Source organism: Myotis brandtii, unplaced genomic scaffold (assembly GCF_000412655.1).
Source record: "Myotis brandtii unplaced genomic scaffold, ASM41265v1 scaffold74, whole genome shotgun sequence".
NCBI classification, from domain to species: domain Eukaryota; kingdom Metazoa; phylum Chordata; class Mammalia; order Chiroptera; family Vespertilionidae; genus Myotis; species Myotis brandtii.
Window position 1 is genome coordinate 3,778,245 of NW_005370944.1, and position 25,127 is coordinate 3,803,371.

The following is a 25,127-nucleotide window of genomic DNA, read 5'->3' on the forward strand; positions in this document are numbered from 1 at the left end:
GCTTTCAGCACCGCGGACAGCGGCGTCGGCTTGAGCGGGCTAAACCCAGGTCCTGCCGTGCCCATGAAGGACCACGACGCCATCAAGCTCTTCGTGGGGCAGATCCCGCGGGGCTTGGATGAGCAGGACCTCAAGCCGCTGTTTGAGGAGTTCGGCCGCATCTACGAGCTGACGGTGCTGAAGGACCGGCTCACCGGCCTCCATAAAGGTGCGCGGGGTCAGCCCAGCCCAGCCCAGCCCTACCCAGCCCTACCCAACCCTGCCCAGCCCTGTCCAGCCCTGCCCAGCCCCAATCCGATTAGAGTTCGGCCCAGCCCAAACTCCAGCCTCAACCACAGCCCCAACCGTAGCCTTACCTAGATCCAGTCCTGCACTAGTCTAACACCAGCCTCACTTCAACCCACTATCCTCCCCAGTTCACAGAGCCCCGAACCCAGAATTTTCTCTGACATGCTCCCTCTGATCATCACTCTGGTTCCCTGACATGTTCTGCACTCTAACCTCCAACTTCCTACATCCCAACAGTCCCAGCCTTTCAGTTGGATCTCCCTCCACCCCTCTCATCAGACATCCCAAATCCTGGAATTTGGAAACTTATTCCACCTTCTTGGTCTCTAATACCCTCAATCTCCCAAATGCTGGACCAAATCATTCCTGAATATCCTCATCTGGTGCCACCCTACTCAGACCTAACCATCCACGCACATATCTTGGACTTGTACCACTCATTCTGGCCTCCAAGCCCAGCCAACCTCCAGAGCCTTCTTTTGACCCTTAGACTGCCAACCTGAAATGCCACAGGTCCAAACTCGACCCTTCTTCAGAACCCAGGCCTAGTTAACTCACAAAATCCAATCCCCCTCCTAGCTCCAAATTCCACCCTCATGTTTAATAGTAAATCTCTCCAACCCCTGCCAGAATTACAACATAGTGTTCTTCTGATTTGAGTCCAGAACCCTAACCTCAGCTTGGAACTCGTGCTCCCTCATCTCAGGTTTTCTCTCAACTGACCCACACTACTTTCATGCTCTAATCTCCCCAATTCTATGCCTCATCTTTGTCCCTCCACAATCCTCCTATAGCATTCTGCTTTCCCTCCCTTACAGTCTAGTCCTGTACCAGAGCCTGTGGACCAAAGCCTTAGGGTGGGTCAGGTTGAAGAGGCAGAAAGGGTCTTTTCCCTGCCCTTGCTAGAGAGACAGAGATAACATAGTCTTGTGCAGCCACACCCCTTTCTTCCGTAGAGAGAGGGAGGAGGCTGTTTACATGCAGACAAGTCTGTCCAAGCTAGCTGGAGTAAGAGAGTCAGAGTCACATGTCATACATGGGTGGGGGAAGGAAATGATATGAGGAGAAACACCTTTATCTCTCCTTACCTTCACCATATTGTGGTTTCAGGATTTGGTGAGGAAGGCAGTTTTACCTACTATCCTCCATGATCTTTTTAGAAAAGAAGTTGTGGGCCCTGGGTAACAGCTAAATGTACTTTCCTAAGGGCTGAGAGCTGTAGTCAGGCTGCCACCTCTTTTCCACTGGGACACCTTGGGGAGTTTCTAGGCACACTAATATAGGGGCTTCAGTAAAATAAATGCCCATAGAAGCTCTAGGACCAGCTAGGTAGCAGTGTATCTTCTACCTTTTGGGCTGAGGTAATATTAAATGGGGCATAAAAGGACAAGACTATACCACCCAGATTCCTTCTAATTCAATCCAGCTGCCTGGCTGTCCATATCCATAGCAATTTATTTTCTTATTTTCTAGACACTTATTTTAGTATGTAAGTTCAAGCTAATCTTTTAAGGCCATCTTTACAATAAGGGCAGTGTATGGAATACCTTTAATTCTCACTCTTCTCACTCTTTTCACCATCAGAGTCTCTATTTCCTTATCCTCTCTTCTCCCTCCCTCCCATTTTTCCTCCCTCCTCCTTTCTCTATTTAGCTCTAATTCTTCCTGCTTTTCATTCATCTGTCTTTACATGCTTTCCTGTCTTTCATCCCTCATTCTCCCATCCCCATCCCAGTAGTCCATATAGGCTCCTTTAGGCCACAACTGGGCCCCTGAACCTTTCAGACAGGGCCCCAGCCCTGCCCAGTTCCGATGTCAGCTGATATGGTGTGTTGACAGAAGATGGAGCAGAGATGTAAGCAGAATCAGGTGTTTGGTGATTTAGCTCCCAACCAACCTGCAACTCTCCAAGGCAGGGTTGCCTTGCAAGATGATCAAGGAGTGTCTCCAAGTCAGCATCTTCCCCCACCCTCTCCCCAGCTGTAGTGACGTCCAAAACCAGAGTGACTCATTTTCCTTTTGGTGGCTGGGTACAGAGGGAGGCAGCCACAGTGCTTTGAAAACAATCTTAGCCTAGGAGTTAAGAGACTCCAAATCCAATCCTGCCACTGACACACACTCTGGGCTTCAGTTTCCCTATTGATACAATAAGTGTTTGTCCCAGGAGTTCTCTAAGGTTCCTTTCATGCAACAAATGGCAGATATCCACCCACCTTAAGGGGCCACCCAAATAGAAGACATAGGAGAAAATGTTTCCATTTGCCTTTCTAGTCTGCTGAGATCTAAGTGGAAAATTGCACCAAGCTCCTTCCTACATCTACTTTCTCTTCCTTCAGTCTTCCTCCTTCCTACATTCAAAGACTCTCTCTAGAAACATATCTTATGTCACAACACGGCTTAAAACCCTTTAGTAGCTCTCCACTGCTCCTAGGAAAAGAAGTTCAAAATCCAGACAAGATTATAGATGACCTGATCCCTGAATACCTAACTGGCCACTCTGCCCCCATTACCAATCTTCAACCATACTAGCCTTCCATCCATTTCCCCAACACACTGGATTCTTGACTGAGTTTTTATATGTGCTATTTCCTCTGTCTGAAATAATCACCACCCTTCTTGTCATCTGGTTAAACTCTATTTATTGTTGAGAACTCGATGTACTCTGAGATACTTCTCAATTCTTTGGACTCAGATGCATGCTCCTCATGATCCTTTACATTATTCCCATGAGGGTGGAGAATGTGTCTGTCTTGTTGCCACTTTATCCCCAAGTCCATCGTAATGCCCCATCAAAATAAGTGAGTGAGTGCTCAATGCCTGTTGGAAAGGAAGAGATCCCCGACCCAATGCTTCCTAGCAGGTTAAGGTTCTGAGGCTGAACAAAGAGGGGTAGGACTGACCCTTTGGTTCAATTCAGACTCCTCCTCCACCCTATTTCTACTGGCTGTTTTAAAGAAGTCAGATTTGAGGCACAATAACCCTTTAAGAGGCCCTATCTTGAAGACTTGGGAGAAGTAACAAGATCAAGCTCCTTGGATAGGATGGGAGAGCACTGGAAGTTTTTACTTACAGGAAGCCCTTAAACCAGCCTCATCTTCCAAACCTCAAATTAACCCATTCCTCGGCTTCAAACTAGGAGGAAGGAAGTGTTAAGAAACTGTGGGGTTCTGGGCTTGGGTCCCAACCCTCCTCCTCCTCTTCTGCCTCCTCTCATTGAAAATGAGTTGGGAGACAGTATGATTCCAAAAAGGAAAAGGAAGGCTGGGGTTAAAGCTGAAGGCAAAGTGGCCTAGTGAGGTTTAACCCCAGCACGATTATGGCTGGAGTGGTGAGGAGAGATGTGGAATTGTATAAGCATGTGACTGGGTGTGAGTACACATGTTCCCTAGGCCAAGAGAAAATGAGAAAGAGTCAGAGGCACATGAAGCCCCTCCCTTCAGAGAAGGTAGGAGGCAGAGAAGAAGCAGTGTCTTTGGTTAAAGGAAAGTGACCTTGAGTTTGTCAATTTAATGGGGTCTTTATAGGAAGAGTATTTGGGGGTTTCAGGAAACCCCCTGAGCCAGCCTCTTCCTCCCCAGGCTGTGCCTTCCTCACCTACTGCGCCCGGGACTCTGCTCTCAAGGCTCAGAGTGCACTGCACGAGCAGAAGACCCTGCCAGGGGTAAGTCCACCAGCACTTGGGGGGTGGGGATGGGAATCACCTCAGACTTGGGACATGACCTACATGCATGCCAAAGCAGCATGTAGGAGCTGGATTGGAACCAGGAACTAGCAGCAGCAGCATCTTTGTAGAAGAGGGCTTACTTGTGCCCTGAACAGCTACAGGTTCTTTTTTATATTCAGTCTTCTGGCTCAAAGAAATGAGCTCAAGACCCTTGCCTCAAGTGTCCCACTCCATCTTTTAGGAGAGGCATCAGTGTTGTGAGCCATACAATTTGTCCACCTTGGCTGAAATCATGGCTTCTAGTGACATTTGTCACTGGTGTGAACATGGATGCAGATACATAAGCAGTGGTTCTCAACCTTCTGGCCTTTTAAATACAGTTGCTCATGTTGTGACCCAACCATAAAATTATTTTCGTTGCTACTTCATAACTGTAATGTTGCTGCTGTTATGAATCGTCATGTAAATATCTGATATGCAGGATGGTCTTAGGCGACCCCTGTGAAAGGGTCGTTCGACCGCCAAAGGGGTCGCGACCCACAGGTTGAGAATCGCTGGTTTAGAGGCTCTGCTGGGATGATATTCCATGTTCTCCAGTATTAGGATTCTTGATGGCAGGTCCCTCTGGTCCTCTTCCTGTAATTTTTTTGGGATACCTTGACTCACCAAGATTGCCTTCCCTCTATACCTTAAACACTTGGCTAAAGTTAAGAGAGACATGATTCTACAAGGTAGCTGGGCCATTATATATTAGTGGCACCTAGCATGGCCTTGGCTAATGGCTAATCACTGGCCAAAAGGCAAAGTGGGATCTATTGACCATGTGGCAGGAAGAAAGTGGTGATTTTTAGGAACTAGCATAGGTTCACCAAGATCCAGTAGTCATAGTACCCATCCTCATTTTCTCTTGTCCAAGGAGTGATGTGTCTAAAACAAAAGCACTATTGAAATGCCCCTAGTCAGGTCAAACCTGGGACTATATCCAGTTCTAGGCTTCAGATTTAAGAGGGTCATTAGCCTACCATAAAGAGACCATGATAGGAAATAAAATATACTAATATATGAAATGATAGTTTGAAGAAATTGGAGATATTTAGCTGAGAAGATAGGGTTTAGTCGGGGAGCTTTATTAGGGAGGCATCATAACATAATAATTAAGAGTACTAGTTTTCTAGTCTCAAAGACCTGGATTTGAATCCCAGCTCTGCCATTTACCAGTTTGGTGTCTCTGAATACATTACATAGCTTCTTGAACTTCATTTTCCTCATGTATAAGGAGTGGGTTATACTAACACTTAGTTCACTAGGTTCTCATGAGGATTAACTGAAGTTTAGCAAGAGTGTGTCACAGAGTAGGATCTTGATAAACATTACTGTTAGGGGTGGGGATAACCATTTTCAGATTCTAAAGAGGGATTTGTTTTTTATATGGCTCCAGGGTCCAGGATTAGGATTAGTGGGTATAAAGAACAGACACAATAATTTCAGTTCAGTATAAAGAAGTCATCCCTTTGAATTGCATATGCCATGAAATGGGACAAGCTTTGCCTAGAGCTGATCAAGCTGTTAATGGGGTGTCAGATCCTAGAATCTTAGTGATTGAAGCAACTTGAGCCTCACTCTTGAAGATTCAGTGCCAAGTAACGCCAACATATCACCCTCACCAATCCTCTGTATGCAGGCTCTGGAGTCAGACAGACCTGGGTGTGGATCCGGGCCCCACCACTCACTAATTCTGTGACATGGAGCAAGTCTTTATCTCTCTAAGCCTAACCTTCCTCTCTGTAAAACTGAACTCATAGGGCTGTTATAATAATTAAATAAACTAAGTCATGTAAAGTGCTTAACACAGTACTTGGTAGACAGTAAGCAGTCAATAGTTAGCTGGTGGTAGTAGTAGTAAAATGGCAGCATTAGTAGAGTAGGAGTAGTAGAAGTCATTCATCCAACCATAGGAATAAATGACTTCTGCTGCTCAAATTAGAATTATCACTGAGGCAAACTGTAACATTTCATGTAGGAAACAGCATGGTAAAGGTGCAGAGACAAAAGGAACAGGCTGGGTGTAAAATGAGGTTGGAAGCATGGAGGAGGGCCCATGGGAGCATGGGCCTGGCCACAGAGAAGATCCACAGAGGGCAGTGTTTGAAGAGGAAACTTTGGATACCAGGCTGAGGAGTTTGGATTTTATCCTGAAAGCAAGTGAAAGCCCCTGAAAAGAATTAAGATGGACTTTGGGAGAATAAAACCCCTCCTCAATGAGCCATAGGACTCCACAAAATAAGGGACACCTAGAGGACTCTATGAACTGAAGGCACCTGATATAAGACTACTGGGATCATTTCTGGGGGAGAAAAAAAGAAATAAAGAAGGCAATATTTATTGATTCCAGAACTTTACAAGTTCAAAGTCATTTAGTCCTCTATGAATAAGGTTTTGTTATTGGCACTCCCATTTTACAGGTGAAGAAATTGGACATAGAAAACAAGTGACTTGCCTAAGGTCATGTAGCTACTAATGGGAAGATCTGGGCATTAAGGCCAGCTAGTCTGGCTCCAGAATTCATTCAGTTACCTGAGCCAATGTGGTGACAGACAGAAGTCTAAGATTCTGGAGGGGTTGGTGACTGAATACTTCTGCCCCTCCGACTATTTCATCTGCAGTCTTCCAGCATAGCCTGGCTTCCTCTGGTACTGCAGGAATTGGCTTTATTCACCCTCCCTAGTTTAACAAAGTGAAAATTAATATTTAATTCTCCTAAATGAAAATCAATGGCTTTGTTGGCTAGCCCAGCAATGTCTGTGCCATAAATCTTTTCTCTGGGCCTGCCAGGGGCAGTGGCAGCTTTAGTCACCTGGCCTCACCCACACCAGCATGGGGGGAGGTAGGTGCCCAGCTCTCTGCAAGCACTAGGTCTTGGGCATAGCTGCCATCTGCTGGAGAGCAGAAATAAGATCAATCTGGGCTCCTGGAGACAGGCAGGACTATCACTGTGACCAGGAAATGTTGGGTCAGCTCCGAAGAGAAACCCCTAGGGTAACTGCTGATCTGGGACCTCTCCTTGGTTCCCTTCCACCTGCTAACTTTTGTCACCTATCAAAGCTTGGCTTCCTTCAGACTTCAGTCATCTGTTCCATCTTCTGCAGCTTCTTCTCCATGAAGCTAGAAACACTTCTTTCAGTCTCACTTTAGGCTCCAGAATGTACCTGAGGAAGGTGAAGCCCAACCTCCGCCCCACCTTCAGAAGGTGCCCTCTTATTTGTCTCTCTCCCTGCTTATGACCTTCTTTCCCTTGGGCATCCAACCTTTCAAACACTGTGAAGGAGTCAGATATAACTGAGTAGATTTGCTTTTGCAGGTTGTGCCCTGCACAAAACAGCTTGAGTGGAAAGGACAGATAGGGGCTAAAATCCAGCCATGCTCTACTGACCAAGCTATGTGCATTTGCACAGAAATGTGTCATCCAGAGAATGGGACACATTTTTTCTAAGTCACACAAAGGCATTTATGTGCTAGCAGCCACCCAGTGAGTGAGTCAGAGCCTTTGTCCTCAAAAAGCTTCAAGCCTAGAAGTAACTCATTGCATCTCAGTGGGGTTCACATCTAAGTGTGTAAAAGAAGCATCAGGAGTGAAGAGGGAGAAGCTTCACAGAGGAGATGCTATCAGAGCTGAATAGTGATCAGATCCTATATAATAAAAGGCTAATATGCAAATTGCCCCCTCAACAGGGAGTTCAACCAGGAGTTCGACCAGGGGGCGGTGCCGGCCTGCCAACCGCCAGTGGCTCCTCTCTCTGGCCAGCCTGGCCTGATAGACCCGATCAGGGTGGGCCAGCTGGACCCCACCCATGCACGAATTCGTGCACTGGGCCTCTAGTGTAATCATATTTGAGTATCTAGAAACCTAAAGACAAAGGCCACTTCTGGAATTCTGGGGTCAGTGTGAGAACTGGTAGGGAAGGTGTCCAGCAAAGATGGCTAAGGCTCCATGTGAATGGAGAGTATTGTGTATCTTGTGCAGCAGGGCAGGCAGAACTCACACATTTTGACTGCCAGTCTTGGGATTGGGATCTCAGGCTTTACTGGGAGGTTTGCAATGGAGAACTGTTGGAAGATTTTAAGCATGGGAGAGTGAGGGACTGGTTTTAAAAGATCACTCAGGCTACAGTGTGAAGGTTGGTTTGGAAAGGAAGCAACATTGGAGGCAGGATGACCCTTTAGAGCACTGTTGCTTGAGTGCAAATGAATGATGACACTAACCTGGAGCTGGGGATAGGGCAGGAATGGGAGAAGAGGAGGAACTTGAGGATCTCTATATAGATTCTAGAACCAATGAGACTTGGTAGTAAATTGAATTAGAGAAGGGGGATAAAGTAGAACAACATGCTGAAAACAGTGACGTTTGCTTTTTCTCTGCATTACCCTTCCCTGCACCCATGACACCTCTCTTAGAATCACCAATGGTCCCTTCTTCAGGAAAGTTCTGATAAACACTCTTTCCATGGTAGGGGAAGGGACTGAGGGCATGAGTGCTGAGTGGAGGGAGGATTTGGCATCAGAACAGAAGAGTCTGAAGAGAGCAGTGCTGAGTCTAAAGGCATGAATTTTAGGCAAGTCAAGGAGAAAGAAGGGATAAAGTGTTGCCTTCTCTCTGTTGATGGGGGCAAAAGGACCAGGGTATCATGCCTATCTGTACTGCCTCCAACCTTCCCCACTTCACTGCCTGGAGTAGGTTGTTCTCTTCTCTTTCTGATGTTCTCTCTCTTGGTTTCCCATCCAAGGCTGGTTCTGAAGAAGACATGAGCCTGGACTCTACCTAAGAAACTATCAAGGGAATAGGTGCTCAGCCAAACTCAAGAGCTCACTTGAGTTCCCATGAGAAGTTCTTGGCCAAGGAAGCAAAGCCTTCCTTTCTCCAAAGGGGAACCATGATTATCTCATCCCACTCCCAAGTCTGTCCCCTGGTTGTGGCAGGAACAAGGCAGGGCAGGGTTGCCCGGGCAGTTCATGTGGGCAACCCTTTTTCTCCTTCAGCCACACAGACTACACCTAAATTGTGGGTGTCCTCCCTAACCACTTCACAGTGGAAACCGAAGGCCCAGAGCTCAATTTTGTCCTCATCCTCTTGTGCTACTCTCCTGCAGACTTCCCCTGCACCTCCAAACTTCCAAACTGCCAACTCCCCCAAAACCTAAGCTATAAACTGAGAGTCAGCCAACATTTTCTCCTTTCCCTCAATCCCCACATCCGCTAGAACTTTAGTCCAGTTAATTCTCCTGAAACATCTCTTGAATCTGTCCATTTCTTTCTGCCCTGCTCTAGGTTACCCTCCCCCTTTACCTGTATCACACTGGTTTTTCTACCTCTAATCTTCCCTTCCAAATCTTTTCTCTGCATGGTGACAGCTCATGGGATCTTTCATAAGATTATTCCCCTAGTTAAAATCCTTTCCTGGATCCTTATTGCCTTTGAAATACAACAAAGTCAAAATTCCTTGTCATGGTTTTCAAAACCTGTCCTGTTCTGGCCCCTGCCTACCTTTGTTTCACACCCTCCCACTAAAAAAAGAAAAGAAAAGAAGAAGAAGAAGCCCATATTACATTTGATGCACCTACTAAGACTTAGCCATTGTCATTTTCACCACAACCCTGCAAAGTAGGGTCATGGTTTTCCTTTTTACTTATGTGGCTCAGAGAACTTAGTTGACAATGGTTGAGCTAGGATTTAAATCTACGTCTATCTGACTCTAAAGTAATTTGTTCTCTGCTGGCTACCTCCATGCCCACCAGAACCCTTGCTCCTTATTCAGACTGGCAGCTCCCTCTCCATGCCCAAGGCATCTGGAGTGCTCAGCTTGCCGCCCTACCTCTCCCATTATCTCCACATGACCCAATGACTCCAGTCCTGCAAATGACCCCCCAGGTCAAATCTGCCTCCTCCATGAAGTTTTCCCTGAGTCAACCTCTCCACCTGGAGTCAGCTTCTCCCAGAGCACATTACCTTGCACTCCTCCTAAGGCTCCAGTCCCTCTGTGCCCCTTTTCTTGTGTTCATGTCTTAAAAACAGAGTCCAGCAGCTCAATGCAAAAATCAATGACCTCAGTGTCAGACAGAACTGGGGGCAAATTTTAGCTCAACTACTTACCCACCATGTGATCTTAGACATGTGATTATCCTCCCCCACCTTCAGCTTTCTTGTCTATAGTATGGAGACAATGGTATTACCTTGCATAGTGGTTGAAAGAAATTTAGAGACAATGTATGTAAAATGCCCCAGGAAGGGCCTGGTGCACACTAGGCTCTCAGCAAATGGTGGCATTATGTTCCCCTCTGTGAGACTTTGAGGATAGGGTTCCTGTGGTCATCACTGTCTCCCCTAAAGGCCCCAGCCTGGGGATCTTCACAGAGTTCAGAAAATGCTAGTAGCATGCCCAAGTGGTGGAAAGCCTCGCTGCCCAGCTTCTCACTCCTGGTCCTTGTAGGACATGTACATACCACCTAATGCCCACTCTCCATCAAAGAGTGGGGAAGTTGGAGAGGAGGACAGGGGCATCCCCCAGAACACCGATGAGCTCTATGTCCCCAGAAATCCAGCCTGGGGAGGCAGCTGCTGTGGAAACCACTGCTGTCACATGTGCTCATTTCTCTATGCTCCAGACAGAAATGCTCAATATTTATTTAAGCTTCTCTCCTCTTTCCTTTCCCCCTACCACGCTCCTCCCTGCCTTTCCTTCCTTACCCCTTGTCCCCTCATTTCCTTCTTATCTCCATCAGTATTTCTCTCTTCCCTTGCCCCTTTCTAGGTCTGTCTCTTACTCTCTCTCATGATTTCTGCCTTCCCATTTCTCTTCATCTCTTCTCATGTCTCCACTCTTCTATCTCTTGGTGTCTCCTCCACAATCACAAGTGGCCATGCCAAGGGACGGGTCCTGTCCTCTTGGTCCCTGGTCCAGGCCAGTCCCGACCTGTCCAGCTCATCCTGATCTGCTTGGATTGATCTGTCACCCTCTCTAGACTGCAGCCTGAGTCCTGCTGGTGTCTTGGTCCCCACTCACAGTGGTACACTGCGGGTGCTCCACCACCAGTGATGGGCGTGTCAGAGCAGATAAAAACATGAGCTTTGGGTGAGAGGGTAATAGCACTGATTGAGGCTTGGCCTGTTTTCCTTTCCAAAAAAAAAAAAAAGCCCTCCTCACTCTCCATCTTCAAATTTTATCAAAGGAAATTGCTCAGCTGCCACTGTCAGGGCATTACCATGGTTACCGGGTAGCACTTGTGGCTATGGTAACAGGAAGCTGCCTGTTGTCTCGGCAACAAGTACATTGGTAGAGGATGGAGTGGCTCTTGATTGGTGCAAAAATAGTGCATGTCCTCAGAGGAGGGAGCCAGATCATAACCTTCTCAGGCCAGACTTGGAAGGCCACTGTTCTTTCCTCCTGGCAATCAGCTGTCTGTCCCAACAATAATTCCTCACACCCTATGCACCCAGCTCTTGGACATTTACAAAGACCTTTTGTGCCCCCATTATTTCATGTGATCCACAACACCCATGAGAGGAAAGTGAGGTGGGGATTCAGTCATGAATTCTCTCAGGGTGATTGGGGCATGGGAATGTATGGAGTGGAGTATATTTACATCACCTAAGAACTTGTACAAATCCCCCAGCTTAAGAATCTGATTTGGTTCCCAAGTGATTCTTATCCACCCCTGATCAGGGAACCCCTGAATTAGAAGGTGAAATTGGTTGGGGGGATGGGGGGCGGAGGAAGGAGTCAAGCTGTTTTTTGGGCTTATAGCTTAGATGACTGGAAGAATCAGGTTTGAGCAAAAAGATGAACTCTGGTTTTGATGTGTCAAGTGGAAGGTGCCTGTGAGACTTTCTAGTGGATGCCCAGCAAGCAGCTGGGCATGTGGGTCTGAAGCTCGGAAGAGAGGTGGTTGGATGAGATTATCCAGGAAGAATGAGAGGAACAGAATGAGCAGGGCCGAAGATGATGCCCTGAAGAACTCTAACATCCTCAGGGGAAGGGGGACCCAGGAGGGGACTGAGGCGTAGAAACTATGGTGACACAAAAGCTTGGTAAAGGTTCTCCCCCATTTAACAACTTGAATCAGAAAGTAGCTTACTGGAAATCATACAACCATTAAATGGCAGAGTTGGGAATAGACAGCACTAAGTCTGTCTGGTTCCAGATTGTTTAATCTAAATGGTACAGAATTATATTCTATTTGAGGCCACAAATCTGCAATATCAGTTCTTCTCTCCCATCCAAAGCCTTTAAGGAAGTCCAGGAGCCAGAGGGATAGGCCTCACATGGTCCCTGCCCAGAGCCCAAGGTAAGAGAATCTCATTAGCCTCCACAGTCTTTCCTGCACTTGCCACTGAGCTTCCTAACACCCAACCCTTTAGGTTTTAAGCACCTTGTAAATTCCCAGGTTTACGGAAGGAATCTTGGAGAAAATCTATAATCCCAGGTGAGACAGGTGGAGTGCAGAGTTCAAAGGTGCCAGAGCTTAGATCCTGAGGAGTCAGGGATGGAGAAGCCGGGAGGCCCACGGGCCAGGCAGTCATGCTGACTGGGTATTTTGGTCCGATGTCTTTCAGATGAACCGTCCAATCCAAGTGAAGCCAGCTGCCAGTGAGGGCCGAGGAGGTAACTTCCCTGCCTGACAAACCTCAGGGTATCACCCATGTAGGGGATAATGGATCCACTCCTGGAGTCAGTTCTACCAATGGTTTATTACTAGAACCTCCTTGGGTAAGGGGACAAATGGGGTCCAGAGTTGCTCCATTCCAGAAACAGCTTAGCCATCCCAGCTCAGACTAAGAAGGGATGAGACCTGGCTGGTGTGGCTCAGTTGATTGGGCATCATCCTGTGCACCAAAAGGTTGCCAGTTCAATTTCTGGTCAGGGTACATGCCAGGGATTGTGGGGTCCATCCCTGATGGGTGTGCAAGAGGCAGCTGATTGATGTTTATCTCTTTCCTTTCCTCTCTCTCTAAAAATCAATTTTAAAATCTTAAAAATAAAGAAGGGATGAGGCCCCAGGGTCCCCAGACCCAAAAGAGGCTGGAAGAGCCTAAGCAGATGCTGGAGATAGAGGAAGGAGGCTCTTTTCACCTTTCCCCTTGAGAGGGTTCATTCTGTTTTTCCAGGTTCTTCTTTGTTTGAAGAATGAGGCTAGAGTTAGTCTCCTTTTCTAGATTCTTCTGATTGCAGAGAACCCAGTCCACTCTAGGTTGGGCCACTCATTCCTTCATTGTAATTGCCTGGCTATTCATGGTCAAAGATGAGACTGATGTAATGGACTTTGTAGGCCATATTAAGGAATTTGACTCTCTGCTGAAGACCATGGGATGACTTTGAAAGGCTTTTAACTGCACTGTTTCCTGGTGCAGAAAGACCAATGCTCCTTAAGAACAGGAGTGGTTGAAACCTGTGCTTTTTGACAACCAGCTGTGTTCTGATCAGCTTCCATGCTGGAAAAGCAATGCGAACATTGGTGTCAGTTCTTGATGTCTTTCTCCCTCTTTATTCGCTGGTAGCCCTCCCTGATGTCTGCTGACTATAATCCTTAGCTAAGCCTCTGCCTGCCTTACCCAGGATCAGCCATGGCTTTGTTAGGAGAAAGTAGCTTTCCAAGGTCAAGGAGAGAATGGCATCCAACTGACAGATATTTATTGACCTCGACTCATTCTGCATACCTTCTCAGACTTCATGCTCAGAACAAGGGGCTCTGGTAGCTCCATGGTTCTATTGTAGAGTTAGTTCCTCTAAGAAATTCTTCTTTCATCCTTTTAGATTCTCTGACCTCTGGTCTCCAATTCTCAGTTTCTGGTCAAGATGTTATCACCCCTTCTTTGCCTGAAGAGATATTACCAAGCTTCCTTCCTCCCCTCCACACACATATCCGTCTTTCCCATCTCATTCTTTCCAGCCCGGTCTTTGAGAAGTTCCAGGCCATATACCAAACCTCTGGTTTACTTGTCCCCAAAATTTCCGCTTGAAATTATGTTAGGCATCGAGACCATTGTTGGCCAGCTCCTATGCCCTACCTACAAACACTACAGTCCCACAGCTGAGAGTACCCAATGAGCTAAGAAGCAGATAGGCTGGGATGCAGTTCATTCAACCATCCAACCAATATCTTCTGAGGAAATACTCCACATTAGAAATACAGATGTGAGCAAGGCAGACCTGGCACTTGGCCTCATGGAGCTCTAGAGCGATGTACAATTCAGTGTGATCAGTTCTTTTCAAGTCCTGGGGGAACTGTGAGGACACAAACAAAAGGCACATAACTTAGGGAGGTCAAGGTGGACTCCCAGAGGTAGAAATATTTAAGCTGAAATGTCAAGGATGAACAAGAAGCAGTCAATAGAAAAGGGAGAAAGGGGGTGGGCAGGCATTTCAGTCAAAGAGAATAGCATGTCTAGAGCTTGAAGAACATGATGCAACTTGGAGTCTGGTTCAGGAACTAAGTTCACAGTGCTGGGGGCTCTCCTGTTGTTTGGAATCCAACACAACTTGTCAGGGTGAGGGCAGTTGCTCAAAGGCAGCCTCCATGCCAATAATGCTTCTTCTTGTTCTGGCCCATATGTCCTGGTCATCTGGGCCCCAACCAGTGGCACCAGCCTGAGTTTTATCATTTTTCTCTTCCTTTTTGTACAGTTTTTCAAGTATCACATTATTGACAAATTCTGTGCATGTGGCATCCCACCTCAATACCTGTTTATATTCAGATCAGCTCAAGAGATCAAGAAAAGCAAATCTAGCTGGAAATAGGTCTGTCTGGCAGTAGAATTCATCATTTTAGTAGTTACATGTTACACATATTTCTTGACAAGTGATGGGTCTTAAGGAATATATACTCCAAATGCATCCATGGATAATCCTTCTTGCAGGTTTTGATAACAAGATCTCTCAATTCCTCCCTCTTCTCACTCCTAGTTTCTAAATGTTCTCTGCCACATATTTAAGAGAGAGGAGGCATGTGTACTAAGTCTTGGGCCTTTACAATTTCTAAGTATTTTACTACCAACTGATCTGTGTTAGATAATCTTACTAATCAAAATGTGTTCATTTTCTTCAATGTTATCACATATCTCTTCTAAAGTTCTAGAAACCCAACTTTTAAAATGGTATTGGATTTTGCTTTTGAAATATAATATTTGACACCAATGTGGGTCATCTTGTCCCATTCAAGTCTTATCTCTGTGATCTCAAACATTCTATAAATCTTCATAGTTAATAGTCACAGCCTGTGTACCTGCATATTTTTTATTATTCCTAAATTAAATCCCTAATAATGATTGCCTAACAGTAATTTTTATATCTGATAAGAATACTGGAATCATCCCTAGTTGGTTTGGCTCAGTGGATAGAGTGCTGGCCTTCGGACTGAAGGGTCCCAGGTTCAATTCCAGTCAGGGGCACATGCCAGGTTGCGGGCTCAATCCCCAGTAGCAGGCGTGCAAGAGGCAACCAATCAGTGATTCTCATCATTGATGTTTCTACCTCTCTCTCCCTCTCCCTTTCTCTCTGAATTCAATAAAAAAAATATATTTTTAAAAAAGACTGGTATCAAGGCATAATCCAAGGGGTGTCAAGGCAAAAATAATCTTCCAAAATTCTGCTATTTTTTTCTTCAACGGATTATTAGATTTTTCTTTCCATAAAATTGAGATCACCAATTCAAATGCTACAGGAGTCAGGTAAGTAACCCTAAGTGGATGAGACTCTCATAATTTAATTAAAAAATACATTTTAATTATATTAAATGTTGCCAACTAACTCAATTTTTAAAGTGGACTAGCACTGTGAGAGTCTAACCAAACCTATCAGGTTTGCTTCTTTGGCCCAAAGACTCCTATTTTTCCCATTTACTTTCTACACAAAAATGCTTACTTTACCTTATGCCAATCAACAGAGTAGTCTTTCTCTTGTTTTTACTGAAGAGACATGAGGTTTGTGGTTGAAATATCCTGCATTTTAAACACATTGTATTACTTATAGAAGATATTGGTAACATGCACATTCAGTGCTTGCAACACAATAATAGCAGTAACACAACAGGATCTGCCTTTTAGGAGGTGCTGGGGTCCTCTTCTTCCAAGGCCATCCCTTACAACCTTGGTAACACTTGGAGTACCAGATGGTCATCCAGGTCTTCATGACTATATTATAGCAGCCTTTTAATGTATCCCAACCAGTTCCCATAAATTTTGTAGCTAAATTCACGCTGTTCATATACTCCATGCCTATATTTTATATCCTGGGGCACTGAGCAGTATACTCTCAAAGGAAGATGCATCTAATTTTCCTAAATAAAATTATCTTCTAATATACTAAAGGCATCCACTTCTACAGTAAACATACATAGTGCCAAAACTTTTCCTGCAGCATTTGGATTTATTTAAATGTAAACATTAAAATGTTGGCCTGCATAAAAATTCAAGGTTCATACATTTCAAAATGTTAACCTCAAATTATATGAGGTCAGAGCTAGAGATCCCCAAATCTCTCAGACAATGGTAACTGAATAGGTCTATTTTATTTTGCTCTTTAGCATGAAGACTGTGGTTGATTTTTCCTAACTTATGGTATTTCTACTATGAAAGCACTAAGAAAAATACATTAAATTATAAGCACCAATCTTATAGGAAAAGTATTCTTCAGTCCTAAGGCAAAATCTACAAAATCATTGAACTGTATATTCTCTCCTCTCTTTCAAATTTCATAGCATAAAATCGATAAAGTCATAAATCACAATGGTGATTGCTCTGCTTGTTCCATTCCCCAACTTTGCTGTCTTTTTTACTCAGCAAATATTTCTGTATCCAAGATTCCTAAGGTACAGAAATAGATTAAGTAATCAATCCATGCACTCTTTTCACTTTATTTTTTAAAGATTTTTTTATTAATTTTTAGAGAACGAGAAAAGGAGAGAAAGAGAGAGAAACATAAATGTGAGAGTAGTGAGACATCAATCAGCTGTCTCCGCTAGAGATTGAGCCTGAATGTGCCCTGACCCAGAATCGAACCAGCAACCCTCGGTGCACAGGACACGCCCAACCAACTGAACCACACCAACCAGGGCAACTTTATTTTTTTAACTAAAATTTTAAGCATTCTCTGAGGTGAGCATCTCTTTTTTAATCTTGAAACTTGATTTAACCCAAAATCCAGTCATTTGTCTTCATATCAACCCTTCTATCCCCATCCTATAATTAAGTAATTTCTGCCTGAATTTGCAAGGGCTTGTTTAAATATCAGCCTAGATTTTGAGTAATAGACATATATTATTATCTAACTAGGTGAGCCCTCTTTTCCAAATTTTCCTAAGATTTTATTTAATTCAGTATTTAATAACAACTGAACATTGAGTTCCAGTTAAATTTTAAGCTAGAATTTTTAGAATTTCATAATAGTGGGACATGTCCTGTGATTGAAATAAAGTATGAACCTTAGCAGCAACTATTCTGTCAGTTGGCAGTCATCTCTGTCTTTGATCCTTATACTTATTTAATTCTAAAAAGTATTCTTCCGACTAAGACCTGGCTGGATAAGTTTCATAGTACTGCTTAAGACTTTACTCAAGTTAACATTTCACTTCCTAAAATGCATTCTACTTCCAAAGGTAAAAAGAAATGCTTTCTGCCCTGCTGGCGTGGTTCAGTGATTGAGTATCGACCTATGAACCAGGAGGTCACAGTTCAATTCCCGGTTGAAAGATCAGAAGGGAGGATCTATCACCGGTCAGGGTTATGGGCTCGATCCCGGTTCTGGGGTGTGCAGGAGGCAGCTGATCAATGATTCTCTCATCATTTATTTTTCAATTTTTCTCTCCCTCTCCCTTCCTCTCTGAAATCAATAAAAATATACTTAAAAAAAGAAAGAAATGCTTTCCTTCAGCTTAGCTCAGAGTGGATTGGCCAAAGCTGATCGTTGTAACACTTTTAGGCCATGGACATGGTGGAATGTCTTACAAGCCCTTCAGGTACAGTTGCACAGCCTGCAAAAGGAAAAGGCATCGTGGGAGGCTGAAAGTCTTCTCTTTTAAGGGAATCTGGAAGTCATGCTGGGTTTACCTTTCCTATTCCCCTCCTGGATTAGGATGATGACACAATACTTTTTTGGTCTAAGTCCCTAATTTTTGGCCATCCTTAAAGCCCTTCTTTACCTTATTTTTATTTATTTTTTATTGTGGTAAATTAGAGATAACAAACTTTACCATTTTTAAGTGCACAGTTCAGTAGTGTTAACTATATTCGCATTGCGTGTAACCCTTTACCAGAACTCTTTCATCTTACAAAACTTAAACTTTGTACCATTAAACAATAATTCCCCATTCATCCTCCCTCAAGCCCCTGATAACCATCATTCTACCTTCTGTTTTTATGCGTTTGGCAACTCTGGATACCTTATATAAGTGGGATCATGCAGTATTTGTCTTTGTGACTGGCTTATTTCACTTGGCATATTGTCCTCAAAGTTCATCTGTGTTGTAGCATGTATCAGAATTTCCTTCCTTTTAAAGCCTGAATAATATTCCATTGTATTATGTACCACATTTTGTTTATGCATTCATTGGTCGATAGACATTTGGGTTGCTTCCTATTATGGATAATGCTACTGTGAACATGAATGCACAAATATCTCCTTGAGACCCTGTTTTCAATTCTTTTGGATATATACCCAGAACTGGTATTGCTAGATCACATGATAATTCTGTATTTATTTTTTAAAAAAATAATAAATAAGCCAGTCACAAAGACAAATACTGCATGATTCCACTTTTATGAGGTATCCAGAGTTGCCAAACTTATAAAAACAGAAGGTAGAATGATGGTTATCAGGGGCTTGAGGGAAGATGAATGGGGAATTATTGTTTAATGGGTACAATACTGTAAGGAACCACCATACTGGTTTTCATAGTGGTAATATCATTTTACATTCCCACCAACAATGCACAAGGGTTGCAATTTCTCTACATCTTTGCTGCAACACTAGCAGTTTTTGTTTTTGTTTTTTATAACAATCATCCTAATGGGTGTAAGTTGCTAGCTCATTGTGGTTTTGATTTGCATTTCCTTAATGCTTAATGTTGTTGAGCATCTTTTCATATGCTTCTTGGTCATTTGCATATCTTCTTTGGAGAGATGTTTGTTTAAGTCCTTTGCTCATTTTTAAAATAGATTATTTGGTTTATTATTGTCAGGAGCTTTCTATATATTCTGGATATAAACCCTTATCAGGTATATGATTTGCAAATATTTTCTCCCATTTTTAGATTGCCTTTTCACTCTGATTGTGTCCTTTGATGCACAGAAGTTTTTAATTTTGTTGTCATACAATTTATCTATTTTTATTTTTGTTGCTTATGCTTTTGGTGTCATATCCAAGAAATCACTGTCAAATACAAGGTCATGAAGCTTTCCCCCTATTTTTACTTCTAAGACTTTTATGGTGTTAGCACTTATGTTTAGGTCTTTGATCCATTTTCAGCTCATTTTTTATATGATATGAGGTAGCAGTCCAACTTTATTCTTTTGCATGTAAACATCCAGTTTTTTCAGCACCATTTGTTGAAAAGACTGGCACTTGTGTCAAAATCATTTGACCATATATGCAAGGGCTTACTTCTGGGCTCTCTATACTATTCCACTGATCTATGTGTCTGTCTTTATGCCAGTATCACATTGTTGGATTACTATAGCTTTGTAATAAGCTTTTACATTTTATTTTTTTAAATATGTTTTTATTGATTTTTTTTTTTTAGAGAGAGAGGAAGGGAGAGGGATAGAGAGAAACATTGATGAGAGAGATACATTAATCAGCTTCCCCTGCACACCCTCTATAGGGGATCAAGCCCACAATTGGGGCATGTGCCCTTACTGGGAGTCAAATGGAGGACCTCTTGGTTCAGAAGTTGTCACCCAACCATGGAGCCACACCGGAAAGGCTGTAATAGTTTTAAAATCAGGAAGTGTGAGACCTTCAACTTCCTTCTTTAAAAAAGAAATGTTTATTGATTTGAGAGAGAGAAAGGGAGAGGGATAGAGAGAAAAACATCAATCGGCCGCCTCCCCCACACTCCCTAACCAGGGATCGAGCCTGCAACCTGGACATGTGCCCTGACCAAGAATTGAACCAGCAACCTTTCAGTACATGGATGATGCTCAACCAACTGAGCCAGAGCACAACTTGCTGCTTTTTCAAGATTGCTTTGGTTATTCAGAGTCTCTTAAGATTCCATGTGAATTTTAGAATGGATTTTTATTTCTACCAAAAATGCCATTGGGATTTTGACAGAGATTGCATTAAATTTGTAGATCACTTTGGGTAGTGTTGACTTTTAATAATATCATGTCTTTTGATCATGAACAGGGATTATCTTCCATTTATTTACATCTTCTTTAAGTTCAGCAATATTTTGTAGTTTTCAGGGTAAAAGTCTTTTGCCTCCTTGGTTAAGTTTATTCCTAAGTACTTTATTCATTTTGATACTATTATAAGTGAAATTATTTTCATAATTTCCTGTTCATATTGTTCACTACTAGTGTATAGGAATACAACTGAGTTAAAAAAATTATTTTTGATCCTCACCCAAGGATATTTTTTCCATTGCTTTTAGAGAGAGTGGAAAGAGAGAGAGAGAGACATCAATATGAGAGAAATACATCAATTGGTTGCCTCCTGCACATGCCCACTGGCACTGGGAATTGAACCTGCAACCCAGGTACATGCCCTTGACCATGAATCAAACCAACACTCTAACCACTGAGCAATACCTGCCAGGGCCACAGCTGACTTTTATTTGTTAATTTTGTATTCTGCAACTTTGCTTAATTTATTAGTTCTAAGAGGGATGTGCATGTGTGTGCAAAGCCCTTCTTGACGCTCATCAGATCTTGCCAGAAGACTCTTTGCCCTGGATATTTCCTTCATGTTAATTCCCAGTCTTCCTTGGCTCCTTAAGCTTCAGTTATCCCTAAGAACACAGGGAGAGATGCTTTGCTCCAAATGCTGCCACCAGCGGAAACTCCTGGGTTGGTATTTGGAAGGAAAGGTGGACCAGTATTTTTAGGATGTGTTTGGTGGTTGATGGTTGGTATCTCAATGCTGAAACCTTGCCCTTACATAGTTTGTATAATCATGACATCCTATATGGAGGTGAGTGGGTATGAGGGACCTAGAGACCAGAAACTTGAAAGTACCTCAGGAATTCCTCTGGGACAACTTGAGGCAAGGCCTCCCTTCTTGAATAGCATCTTGGTGCCATTCCTGAGGAAGATGGAGTGGACTGACTCTGGACTCTAAACCCCATCATTTGCTAGATTAGAGTCCCTGACCTGTTTGACCAGCTTCATGGAGATAGGCCTCTTGGACCCAAACAACTTGGTTCGGTTTCAAAAAAGTATTTGATAAAAGAGCAAGGAGTACACATTGGTTGCCAACAGAAAAATGCATACCATTCAACTTTCCAACACCATGTCTCAACTCCACACTGATGCTATCTTTTTAATTCCTCCCACTTCAGGAAGGTTGAACCTCCCTGTCTGATATTCCCATCTTTCTAGGGACCCACCCACACCCAAGGGATGCTTTTATTCAGCCATTTCTGACCTACCTCTTACAGACTCCTTTTTCTTCTTTTTTCTTTTTTACCAAACTGGTAGAGTTTGACCTGAAGGAAATTGAATTATCTGGACTAAATCACATCATTATCTCTCCTTTGGGGCATTGATCAGCCCTCCAAATTTTGAGGTCTGTGGAAAATGTATTCTACCATTTAAGAATCACCTAAGACTTATGGTCACTGTCACCTGCCGAACACCATTCAGATCCCTGTAAAATGGCAGAGAATATCAAGATTCAAGGTGATACCTGGGAAACAGGCAGCACAGAGCCCAGTCTATATCCTGGCCTCATTTCAATTTCAAATTCTGTACAGTACAGTAGCCCAGAGCCACAGGGTCGATGCCTTGTAATGGAAATGGACATTTGAAATTTGGGAGACTCTAACTGGAAAAAAAGGATCATAGAATTTCATGGTCTGTAATATGACCTTGAACTGACAACCACCTGCAGAAAAGATCAACAAGAAGAAGAGCAGATGAAAGATAAGACTACTATCGACACAATTCTCTTTCCCATCCTGGGGGTGTTATCCTAGCCTTGACATCTCTTTTCCTACCTATCTGAATGCTGGTCCCTATGGCATGACATCTTACCTAGGTACAATGACTATCTTGTAGACCCTTCCCAATGACACAGCTGCACTATAATTTAAGGCATCATGAAGCCACTTTAAGTTTGGGACTCTGGAGGCCCTAAGATTTTCTCCAGCTCCTCCTGGGCCTTATGCAGCCCCATGGACATATTTAAATGTTCAACCTCAGACCAATGACACAGTCTTCTGGGGTTTGATTCCCTGACCAAATGAGGCTTATCCTCCAATGGCAAGGCAAAGCCACCAACATTGTACTGGTCAAGAGATTCATGAAAGACCTTTCCTGTCTTCTCAGGTTCCTGAATAGGATGATCACAGATCCCTCTTCATACACCCTCTGGAACTCTAGTCTCTTTTTAGGTCAATGGTTTTCAAAGACATTTCCTTGGAGCCCCATCTAGGGGATATTAGGGGGAAATGAAGCAAGAGGAACTCCAGCATGCAGACACACACACACACACACACACACTTCTCTGACCTCAGTCAGAGCAGTTTTGCTTTTCTCCTCTATTTTGAACTTCATCCTAATATTTTGTTAGAACAATGGATTCCACTGCTTTTTTTAAAGGTTGAGAAACCAGTGGTATGTTCCAATGGCACTGTTTTGTGGCTAACACTCCCAGAAGTGGAGCACACCCACCAGATTATACTCTCACTACAGAAGGTCAGCACCTCCTCTAGAATTCTGGCCACAAGTACATTATCTATCTCTTCTCCCTCAGGGTTGGCTGGGCAGTAATCCTCTGGACAGATTCTGCTGAAACACACTATGCCTGTCTCACACTATTCCTGCAGCCCCTACCCTCCACACAAACACGGCATTGACTGACAGACACCTCTGGGTACCCAGGAAAGCCTGGGCTGAATCCCACACCATCCAGGTGAAATATGGACATACATATGGCCTTGTTGGAGATTCCCTCCACTGCTAACTTCAGACAGTCTGTTCTTCCTTTTGACTCTCACCAGCCTTGCTCCGTTGCACCCGGGATCCAAGAACCCCCATGAGCCTAGCCATGCTTGTGAAGGAGTAAAGGACTTTGGGATGGGTTTTCTTGGGCTCCAGGACCTTGAAGGTGAAGCCTGAAGCCAGATTCCCACCCACTTCCTCTCTCCCAACTTGTATCACCTGGAGAAAGGCCCGTCCCAAATTCAGAGACTTACCTTGATGCAGAAAGAAGCAGGGCTTTGACAGCAGGCCCTGTGGATTAGACCTCTCTACCCCAGGCTCCTGGATAGCGCTCCTGAGGCCTGATTTACTGAATGTCCAGCCCCAGTTCTCCAGCTTTCTCCAAGGAACACAGTCCAGCTTACAGTCCCTTTCCTGGTCTCTCTGCCACTCCCAGAGGAAGGGTGGACACGGGGAGGGATCAGATTTGTTCTCAGGTAGCCATCCAGGTCTATAGGCAGAACTTGTTCCTCCTGGAGAGGGATCAGGACAGGAAAATAGAAAAAGTCAGAAAGGGCTCAGTGAGGGCTCTGGCAGCTCAGTGAGGGAAGGGTGGATGTGGGAGGTAAGAAAAGGGGTCAGGAGGTTAGCAAGTATAGTGGGAGAAATGATAATGCTGGAGGCTTAGGAACCCGAGATTCTTGCCCTCTTTAGGTCTCTGGGAGCACCCAAGTTGAATTCGGTGCTGGGGTTTGGGAGTCGTCATTCCATAGTTCAGTGTCAGGGGATGAGACAGAATGATGAGTTAACTGCTTCTGGTGCTGCTTTTTGATCCAGAACCCTCGATTGGAGGAGGAAGGGACATCGATTCTATCCACTGCCATCAGGCTAACCCACAAGGGTATAATTCTCTTCTCCAGATCCAGTATGAATACAAAGGTCTTCTCTGAGGACCCTCCTCCCTTAATAGGGCAGAAATGGTCCAAAAAAGGCCTTTTCCAAACTTTAAGAACAGAAAGGTCACACATATAAAAGATATATGAATACAAAGGCCTTCTCTGAGGACCTCCTCCCTTAATCGGGCAGAAATGGTCCAAAAAAGGCCTTTTTCAAACTTTAAGAACAGAAAGGTCACACATATAAAAGATGCATACAGGGCTCCACCCAACCAAAGATATCAAACTAATCCATTTCCACAAGAGCAGCAGTGAGTCTTTCCATTTTTTCTAAGACCCCGGGTTTCCTGATGGAAATCTGGGTTGAATTCCTTTACTCTAGATCTGTCTGCACATCATCCTGCCCCTCAAAGAAACCCAACCTCGTAGCCTGGACCGTCTCACTCCCTACATCTCTTCCTTGCTAGACTGTGGTGGGCTACCTTCCTAAGTTCCTCTGGCTACTCTGGGGAGTCCAAGAGGACTTAGGGTCCCTAAATCACTCCTGAATTTGTCCCCAGAGGACCGAAAGCTGTTTGTGGGGATGCTGGGGAAGCAGCAGGGTGAGGATGATGTCAGACGCCTGTTCCAGCCTTTCGGCCATATCGAGGAGTGCACTGTCTTGCGGAGCCCGGATGGCACCAGTAAAGGTGACTTGAGCCGACCCCAGCATTTCCTGGTGATCCTGACTCTCACTGAGCCACATGACCCTTTGGCCCCTGTGGCCTGAGCCACCCAATCCCTCTGTCCTGCCCCAGGCTGTGCCTTTGTGAAGTTTGGGAGTCAGGGGGAAGCTCAGGCGGCCATCCAGAGTCTGCACGGCAGCCGGACCATGGCGGTGAGGGCGGGCACCAGGGGCCGAGGGTGAGGCCAGTGGGGTGGGGACGGGCTCCTCCTCCCCGCATATGATCAGTGCCCTAGGAAAGGGCCTGATGTGCAAGGCGCTCAGCCCAGGGCCAAGACTGGGGTCTGGACCAGTCACCGTGGCCTCCCCTGCCCTGCCCAGGGTGCCTCATCCAGCCTCGTGGTCAAGCTGGCGGACACGGACAGGGAGCGAGCCCTGCGTCGTATGCAGCAGATGGCGGGCCAGCTGGGCGTCTTCCACCCGGCGCCGC

At 44.5% G+C, this 25,127-nt stretch overlaps 1 protein-coding gene across 1 annotated transcript in view; it reads left to right on the plus strand.

Moving 5' to 3' along the window:
- CELF6 (CUGBP, Elav-like family member 6) overlaps positions 1-25,127 on the plus strand; it is a 31,398-nt gene that overhangs the window by 524 nt on the left and 5,747 nt on the right. The window contains exons 2-7 of the mRNA XM_014530398.1: positions 9-208; positions 3,867-3,949; positions 12,557-12,605; positions 24,534-24,662; positions 24,771-24,850; positions 25,019-25,127. Of these exons, the coding sequence (XP_014385884.1) occupies positions 9-208; positions 3,867-3,949; positions 12,557-12,605; positions 24,534-24,662; positions 24,771-24,850; positions 25,019-25,127 (650 nt within the window). The remainder of the gene's footprint in view (positions 1-8; positions 209-3,866; positions 3,950-12,556; positions 12,606-24,533; positions 24,663-24,770; positions 24,851-25,018) is intronic.